Genomic DNA, 9,413 nt, shown 5'->3' with positions numbered 1-9,413 from the left:
ACTAATGATTGGGTCTTTAGCGGCGTTTTTGAAAAAACGCCGCTAATGCTCAGAGTATTAGCGGCGTTTTTTAGAAAGCGCCGCTAATGCTCAGGGCAATTGTGGCATTTTTTGTTTCAAACGCCACAAATTTCTTCTGCAAAAAGGCGCCATTTTTTAATCATATTTTTTTATCCCACAATTTGAAATGAAAATCCCTCTTTTTTTTATCCCCCTTCTTTTTCCCAAAATCGATCCCCCTCACCCTAGAAATCTTTCTTCTTTTTTTCCCCATTTTATTTTTCCCAAACCATTTCTCCCCTCCCCCAATTCCCTTTATTTCGCCCCCCAATTTCCCCAAATCGGCAGCCCTCACCCTAGAAATCTCTTCTTCTTCTTCCTGATTTTTTATTTCCTCAAGTCACTGTATCGATGAAGTGCCCCAAAGGAAAATTTATTTGGGTTTTTATTTTTCGAGAACTTTCTTTGGTTTCTCCATTAAAAATTGTTCATCTTCTTTTCTTTTTTTTTACCCATTTCATTTGCATCGTCTCCGTTTGTCTGTCATCATGCACCTATTTTCCATCTTAGCTAATACGGTAAGCTTCTCTGAGAAAGCTTTCATTGGGTTCTGTAAACCAATATATTATGTTGATGCCTTCTGTAAGTTAACTTGAAGTTTGAAAGTTTTTATTCTTCATTGTGAAGGATGCCATTCTGTTACTTTTAGGGTAATACTTGATATTATACATTAATTTCTTTCAGGCTTTATATGCATCTGTGGATAAATACCTTCATGGTTTTTTTGGCCTTGCTAATGACCCTGCAGCAGAAGTGCGGAAATTGGTGAATAGTTTCTCCTTTTCTCTTGTATTCTTATTGTATTTATAATCCAACTTTTGCGTGGAATGATCTATTATAAATATTTCCTAATTTTCCTGTAATTTACTATTGAAGCCTATAAAAACTTGACATGAATTACTTGTCATTTCTGATTTTTTGATTTCAGTATTTATATTGAATACAGCCTTAGAATCAGACATGCTTTGTCATCTAGTCTTTGGTGTTAATGGTTCTTGTCTTTTTCTTCTATAATGAAACTGCTGAAATGTTGGACCGTGCAAATATATATATCATGTAACTGAATACTATGAAAAGGCTGTTTTCGACTCTTTTCATGATTTCATCTGTATAACATTTCCATATTTTTAATAAAGCTAGTGATGAATTGTAGAAAGCTCTCTCATTTTTTCCAAGTTTGTGCATTGTCAGATCAATGTTTCCTTTTCTTTTTCTTGCCACATGATCAGGTTTGTGCAGCATTTGTTCAGCTAATTGAAGTCCGTCCATCTGTTCTGGAGGTAGGTATTGCAGTATATTGTAACATCTTTAGTTCCATGTCATTCTCTTTTTAAGCCTGTTTACAAATCTGCATTTTGTTTTTTCTGATGTCACTTTCCATTATTTAACAGCCACATATGAAGAATGTAATTGAATATATGTTGCAAGTAAATAAGGACACTGATGATGAGGTGGCACTTGAAGCATGTGAATTTTGGTAACTTTCTTTGTTCAAGCCATTTTTAGTTTTTTCATGTCTCTGAAATTAGATCCTTCTTTTTCATTTTTATTTTCAGTTTTTTGCCTCTGCTTGTGTCACAATATATGGGTTGTTATCCGTACACCTTAATATGAATTTAAGCTAATATGGATAATAAAAATAAAAATAAAAAGAGAAAAAACAGAATTGAAAAGGACATGGTCGCTTGCTAGCTAGCTTGCTTTTCTAGTCCTTACTATATCTGTAGTGGCAGCTACAATTATGAACTCATCATGTGATACTTGGATAGGATGTGAAAGGTATCTTAATTTTTATGCCTTGGAGAAAACAACAAGGAGATTGATCATCTATTTTAAAATTACTGTTGATAATACAGCTATTTAAAATGCCCCCAAGAAGATTTCAACCTAACTCTTTTGATTTCACTTCTGTTATATGATTATTTACACTTATTTGTCAACCAATATCATAATTATATAGTGTTTTTTAGTCATATATAATTATAGAATATGAATTACACCTCCAACCATTTTAATATGAGTAAATTAGTTTTTATACATTAGATTAAAGAGTAAATCGAGGCTTTCTATTAAAAATTTCATCTAATTCTATTGTTAAAAATTGATGTGGATGACAAAATAATCAAATAGTTGCACGTAATGTGTCATATATATCTCATTTTAACATATATAAAATAATTTTTAACAAATAAAAATAAATAAAATTTTTAATAGAAAAAAGAACTTCTAATGCAGCTCTAATATATTAAGAAATTTGATTTTGGCTAAAAACAGGGATCAGTCATTCATGGAACAATTTGGATGTCGACTAAACAGACTCTCTTTTAAAGTTCCAAAGACAAAATGGCATTTTAGGGTTTCAACCTCTGACAATTCATATACATATATAAATGTATGTGTTATCTTCGAATGACTTGTTCCATCGCCTTATACTAAATGCTTTGATTAGACACATCAGTGCAAATATAAACATTTTTTTTGCTTCTCTTAATTCCAGGGTGCAGGGAATAGTTTTGGAACAAGACAACATAGACCCTATGGTATGTCCAGTAGTAATTTGTAGTTGTCCCCATCCCATTTATTTATTATTTTTCACATGCTTTATGCATTTGAAATTTTTATATTTAAAAAAATGGAATGAGAGAGTGCAAAAGGATAAGAAGCCGATAAATATGAAATGGATATTAATGTGCAATGAAAATCATGTCATTTTCTTTGTCCCCTCCACATGTTTGTTTAGTTTTTACTAAAAATATTAATATCCCGTTGCTTAAATTGTACAAACCAAAATGCTCTTTTAGAATGTCAGTACACTTCAAGTAAAGATAGCTTATTGGAAGAATTCTTTCCAGATATATGCCTAGCAATATGGACTACAACTCCGTGGACTGCTCCAGCCAATGCTGGTATGTCTTCTTTGACGTTTCCCTGCATTTGCCTATATCACTGTCATACTTGTCCTTTTCAGCTTGTTAGACATGCATCTTACAGAAGTGTCGCATCCTTTCTTTAAGTTGGAATGGTGGTCTGTATGAAAATTATGGCACTTTTGGCTTCTTTTTAAAACTTGAGTAGGCATCTTATTTTTTGGCCTTTTGGTAGTCTTTTGTCACCATTGAAAAGGTTTAAAGAGAGATTTTGGTACAAATATCCTATTAGGAAAATACGCTTGTAACCTATCTGATGTTTACAATAACTGATGTTTACAATAGTTTGGGACTTTTTTCACTTTTGATGTTGATGTGACTTCCTATTTGCATTTGGTACTAAGTAGAGCATGCTGGCATAATCTGTTCTATATGGATTGCAGCATCTTATGAAAGAAAAGCTATGCTGTTGTTGTCGTAATTGTAACATGTGTCATTGCTATTATTTTTTTGTATGGTAGAATTTGATTAGTGAATCTTTACTGCTATTACTCTTATTGATTATGTCCACTCTAAGGAGTATCTAAATAATTTTATGAAAAATTTGATGCCAATTTTTTTATCATTACAACAAGTGTTATGTTGAATTTGTTGTATTCTGCATGTAGTTAACTTTTCCTCTGTTGCATTTATTTTCTAAATATTGATTTCATTTCTTGAAAATACCTGTTTTAAACTTATGACCAGATGGACTTTGTAATGAATGTTATGAAGAGATGAGCAGCCATGTACCTACAAGGCGTTCCTATCTTCTTTTGCCCGCTACAATTGTACCACTGGAAACTGTTCTATCATTGAAGCTCAAGTTCATGCTGTTACTAGCTGGTGCAGTTCATGAAGGTTTCAGGAGGGCTCGATAGAGGATCAGATCCACCTGCATTCCTGCGTGCTGAGAAAGAGAGACTGGCAAAATTATCTATTCAGGAAAATGCTAAAGTATGTTCTGTAATCATACTTTCTAAAGGTTTAAGGACAGTGAAAGGTTGAAAATCCTAATTGTAATCACTTGATATATTTTACTTTGCGAGAGCCATGTGGGCACTCAAGTTATTCTCTCACAATATACTTCTCTCCCTTCCTAATATCCTAACCGATCTCTTATTTGTGTTATTAATTTATTATTTTAAATTCTAAAACTAAATTCATTAATTTTATATTTAGTTTTAAAGTTAAAATTTTCATAGAAAATTTAATTTAAATAATATTTTTATTTATCCTTCAAAGTATATTTAAAGTTCAAATTTAAAAAATAAAACATAATATAATATTTATATAAAAATAAATATTTAAATAAATTTTTTTAAATGTTATGTTTTTAGCGGCGTTTTTGCGAGAAGTGACGCTAAAGGCTTGTTTTATAGCGGCGTTTGTGGCAAAAAGCGTCGCTAAAGATCATGACCTTTAGCGGTGTTTGTGATAAAAAGCGCCGCTAAAGCTTGTGATCTTTAGCGGCGTTTTTGTAAAAGCGCCGCTAAAGGTCGTGATCTTTAGCGGCGCTTTTCACCTTTAGCGGCGCTTTTGCAAAAAACGCCGCTAAAGACCATGATCTTTAGCAGCGTTTTTTCACATAAACGCCGCTAAAGTTAGCGACGCTATCAAAAGCTGCGTTTTTTGCGACGCTAATGAAACTGCCGCAAATACTTTTAGCGGCGTTAAAAAACGCTGCTAAAGGCCTAAAAAACGCCGCTAAAAGCCTGTTTCGGTGTAGTGACAGAGTATTTCTACATTGAAACAGTTTAATCACAATAATCTTGCAAGTTATGCAAGGCATATGTATCGCCAAATACAATGCTAAATTAACTTCAGCTACCTTAGAAGAATAAACATGTACTGATTAAGTATTGTGTCGACTAATTAAAATTTCAATACGATTTATTAATTAATTCATTAGTTATCTAACAATTAATATTGCAAGAATAACTTAGGCATGTTTTTACTTAATCAAACATCTTACTGAGGCCTATAACAGCACAAAAACAATTTCAACAATTCAAGCAGGCAAAATATAATCAACCCAACACGGATTAAATTCAATCTAGATTGATTAAAATAACCATTTCAATAGCATAAATATTCAGAAAAATGTTTGTCAAAACAACAACGAAATTTGAAAAGATAGGGAACAAGAAGCAAATCTGGTGTTTCTCCATGGCTAGACTGATTTCTCCATTCTTCGTTCTTTGTTGTCCTCGGCTATCAAGGTGGCTTATGAACACTTTAATTGCTACTCAACAATGGTTGATGAGTACCTCTTCCCCAGGAGAAGAAATCGGCACTTGAACAAAAGGGAAAATGGGAAAGAAAAGTTGAGAGAAAGTGAGAGAGGAGAAGAGAGAATGAGAGTGTGAGGAATGAGTTGAATGATCAATAAGGGGTGGATTTTATAGCTGATTGTGGCTACTAAAAATAGCAAATTCCATCAGCCAAAGAGACCCCCCTTGGCTGGCCACACATATGGCAAACTTGAGAGATTCAACTTTGCTAAAAATAGCCTGGGGTAAATCCATAAAGCCATATTTTTTGGAGGGGTTTGAATTCAAGGTTGAAAGTTCTTCAAGGCCTTCTTTGCAAGCTTATTTAGTCAGCTAAAATACTGATTTGGGTCAGCATATAGACGGTTCTGGGCTGTAACATCCCGATTTTGGGCCTAGTCAGAACAGTGGTTTCGGGACCACAAATTCGATGAGGAAACATTTATTTTACTATATTTTTATGGCCTACAATTTCACAAATATGATTTCGTGAAAATTTCGTTCAAAAATTTCGACGTTTGGGCACTCAATTTAGTAAAAAGGACTAAATTGTAAAAATTGTAAAAGTTGAGTTCTACATGTTAGAGGTGTCCAATTGTTATGAAATTTTAAATTATAGGTCTTTATATGGTAATTATACCATTGGTTAAGTTATGGACAAAAATAGACATGAGATAAGTGAAATAGGATATTTTTAAGTTAGGGGCATTTTGGTAATTTGGTAATTAAAATGAATTAAAAGGGAAAAAGATGACAAATTGTGCTCATCTTCTTTATTTGGCCGAAATTAGCAAGGGGGAAGTCATATTTAGGGTTTTCAAGCTTCCAAGCTCCATAGTAAGTGATCCCAAGCCCCGTTTTTAATGTTCTTTACGTTTTTAAAGTCCCGGTAACTTGATTTAGCTTATTCTAGCAATAATTTAACCTAGGGTTTATATTTGTAAAAATACCCATAGGTGAAATGTGTTTATTTTTTATGTTTTATGGTAGAATATGAATCTTAAAATTATGTTAAACAACTTTTGCTAAGCGATTTTAAGTGAAAACGAGTAAAACAACATAATCGGTAAAAATACCTAATGTTCATAAGTGTTAGAGTGGGAATTTGATGTTGCCATAGAAGGAAGTGTTAGAGTGGGAATTTGATGTTGCCATAGAAGGGAAAACATTCAACATGTCATAAAATATAAGAATAAGGGATGAAGTTTAATTTCCGAGCTTTGGGAAAAAAGTGTAATTATGCAAAAGTATATGGGCAAAATTGTAATTTTTCCAAAGTTCGAGTCAAGGATTGTTTTGATGAATGTAAGTAAAATAAGATAAATTTGCTATTATAGATCAAGAAGAACGAAATCCGGAGTTAGACCGGGGAAAGAAAATGGTTGAAGTCTAAAGTGCTAGATTTTATCATATTTTGTACCGAGGTAAGTTTACGGGAAATAAATGCAATATTTCAATAATTATTATTAATGCTGTTATTTTTCAGTAATTATGTAATTACTTCATGAAATTATTTAATGTTGACTCAAGTATGAAATGATAGTGGATTAGTGATACAATCCCCGTTGAAACATTAGGAATGTATTGGATACAAATGTCATGGCATTTGGGTAAAGAGATCCCATGTAAGACCATATCTGGGATATGGTATTGGCAGTACAGAAAACATCCCATGTAAGACTATGTTTGGGACATAGCTTTGGCATGTATTATTAGACAAGAGACACGAGTATCCTTAGTATTCCAAGTGATTCAACGGGCTAATAAATAGACCATGTTACATGAAAGTTTAGATAAAAGCATAATAATAAATTCAGGCGAATTATAAGGATTGAGAATATCTAAGTTATCAGTTGAGAAAGAAATTTCAGCAAGGGAGGAGTAAGTTATAATCATGAGTTATTTAAGTAAGCAAGTAAGTAAACAAGTAAGAGAGTAAGTAAAGAAGCGAGTAAAGATTCTAATGTTTGATGAAATTTATGAGTATGATTATTTATGGTAAATGTTGTTATTTATTTACTTGTAAACTTACTAAGCTTTATGCTTACTTTCTTTATTTTCCTTATTTTTATAGTATCGCCAAGTCAGTTCGAGGATCACAAGGACGTCGGAGTTCGTCTCACACTATCTACAGACATCTCAGTATTATGTGATTTCGAAACGTGTAAAGCTATGGCATGTATAGAGACTTAGTCATTTTGAGTGTGTTTATATGATATGGCTAATGGTTAGCTATTGAAATGGCCAATTAAGAATATGTGTGGTGTTATGAATGCCTAGGTGATAGTTTATACCTAGAAAATATCAAAGAGGAAAAATTTGCAATGAAACAGTTTTGGGACAGCAGCAGTGACGTGACTTTAAAAAATCACCAAGGATAATGTAAAATGAATTAGAGAGTGAATGGTATATATAATTAAAGCTTATCAAGTCTATTTTCATAGAAAAATAACGGTGTGGGTAAAGGAATTTTATATTCTGAGATATTTGAATTTTGGTTAGACAGGGTCAGAATGGTTTTTGGAGTCCCTTGTTCTGATTTTAGAAAATCATTAAAAATTGTACAAAAAAAATTATGAGTTATAATTTATATTTATAGATTCCCTAGTGAGTCTATTTTCTACAGAAACAAGTGAGAACCCATATGAAAATCATACGATAAGAAAATAGATTTTTAGTGAATAAAGGTTAGAACCGTCGAGCAGTGAAACAGAGGAGGCTTTAATGAATAAACTATACTAATTTACCAATCCAAAAATTCTAAAAATTTTATGGTAAGATAATTTATGAGTCTAGTTTCAGGTAAAATTTACGTATCTAAATTTCAAGTTCCGTAACTCGAGTTATAATTAAATTAGTGACTGCTGCACAGGTGCACAACATTATGGTGAACAGTGAAATAAATTTTAAAAGAAAATTTTTATGCTCTGAACTGGTAAGTTAAATCAGGTAACGGCTCTTGCTCGACTCCGGCAATGGTCTCGGGTAAGGGGTGTTACATGGGCAGCCCAATTGGTGGCTGGTTCAGTTCACTAGATTCGATTCAACCAATGCGGTTCAACTGGACCCTTTTTTTTCATAATTAATTAATAATAATTTATTGAGCCCAAATTAAATTGGGAATAAATTAAAATTAATTATATAGTGAATTAACACACATTTTTGAACCATGTTAGGCTGGAAATAAAATTTTCTCGATGCTTCAAATTGCTTCTCGATTTTATTCTTCGAGCATTGTCTGCCGAGCCAATTTTTGCCCTTTGTGCGAATCTGTCGAAAATAGTCAAAATTAATCAAAATTAACTATAAAATTAATTAAAATTTATCATGTTCATATTTTTAACATAATTTAATTATTTTATAATATTTAATTATTTTTCAACAAAAATTTAACCGAAATAGCATGATTTTAAGTTAAAAAGGGAATGCAAAAACACATAAATTTTCGTGTTTCCAGTAAGTTGGGTTTCTATTTGTTCTTGGTTATCAAATCGTTTGTAAATCCATTAAATTTATGTTGATTACTTTGATTATAGGCTTTGGAGTGCTCGGGGACTGTTTTAGCATCAAACAAAACCAGATGTGTACCCGAAACGCAAAAAAATGGGTATTCAGCGAAAAGCCGAAATTGCTTGTTATTTGGGCAGTAGTAGTAGGCTAACTTTGAAAAATCGCCATAAATTATGGAAATCGAATTAGAGGATGAACAAAATATAGAATTAAAGCTTATTGAGTCTAGTTTCTCACAGAAGAATCGATGTAAGTAATGAAATTGTAAATCATGAGGTATAATAAATTTTATGAGACAAAGTCAGATTGAATTTGGGTTCCCCTGTTCTGAATTTGAAAATCATCAAAAATTGGATAAAAATAATTAGGGGTTAAAATTTACATGTTTAAATTATTAATGAGTATATTTTCAATAGAAACAAATGGAAACATCATCCAAATTTTGTATTAAGAGATAATTAATTTTTAGAAAAGAAGGGACGAAGCTGTTAGATAGCAGAACAGAGCTAAGTTTGAAAATTTTACTGTACTTATTGGCTGAACCAAAAATTTTGAAAATTTTATGGTAGAAAGGTATTTGAGTCTAGTTTCAAAGACATCAAGTAGATCTTAATTCAGAATTTTATAGCTCAAGATATAAATAATTTAGTAACAGTGACTCAAG

The 9,413-nt window shown here is 32.1% G+C and overlaps 1 protein-coding gene across 1 annotated transcript; it reads left to right on the top strand.

Moving 5' to 3' along the window:
• The first annotated feature begins 235 nt into the window (after nucleotides 1–235).
• On the top strand, nucleotides 236–4,069 carry LOC107946241 (uncharacterized). The gene is made up of 8 exons (XM_016880479.2): nucleotides 236–578; nucleotides 745–825; nucleotides 1,290–1,340; nucleotides 1,452–1,537; nucleotides 2,335–2,452; nucleotides 2,558–2,600; nucleotides 2,913–2,966; nucleotides 3,675–4,069. Exons 1-8 carry the CDS (start codon nucleotides 549–551, stop codon nucleotides 3,845–3,847), a joined length of 636 nt encoding a protein of 211 aa, XP_016735968.2. The 5' UTR covers nucleotides 236–548; the 3' UTR covers nucleotides 3,848–4,069.
• Nucleotides 4,070–9,413: the final 5,344 nt, after the last annotated feature.

Source organism: Gossypium hirsutum, chromosome D12, assembly GCF_007990345.1.
Source record: "Gossypium hirsutum isolate 1008001.06 chromosome D12, Gossypium_hirsutum_v2.1, whole genome shotgun sequence".
Lineage (NCBI taxonomy): Eukaryota > Viridiplantae > Streptophyta > Magnoliopsida > Malvales > Malvaceae > Gossypium > Gossypium hirsutum.
This window is presented reverse-complemented; position numbering and strand designations above follow the sequence as displayed.

Coding starts and splice junctions, on each gene's coding strand:
- LOC107946241 (XM_016880479.2), top strand. CDS start 549: ATGCACCTATTTTCCATCTTAGCTAATACG. Junction 579..744: donor TTTCCATCTTAGCTAATACG/GTAAGCTTCTCT, acceptor AATTTCTTTCAG/GCTTTATATGCATCTGTGGA. Junction 1,341..1,451: donor TCCGTCCATCTGTTCTGGAG/GTAGGTATTGCA, acceptor ATTATTTAACAG/CCACATATGAAGAATGTAAT.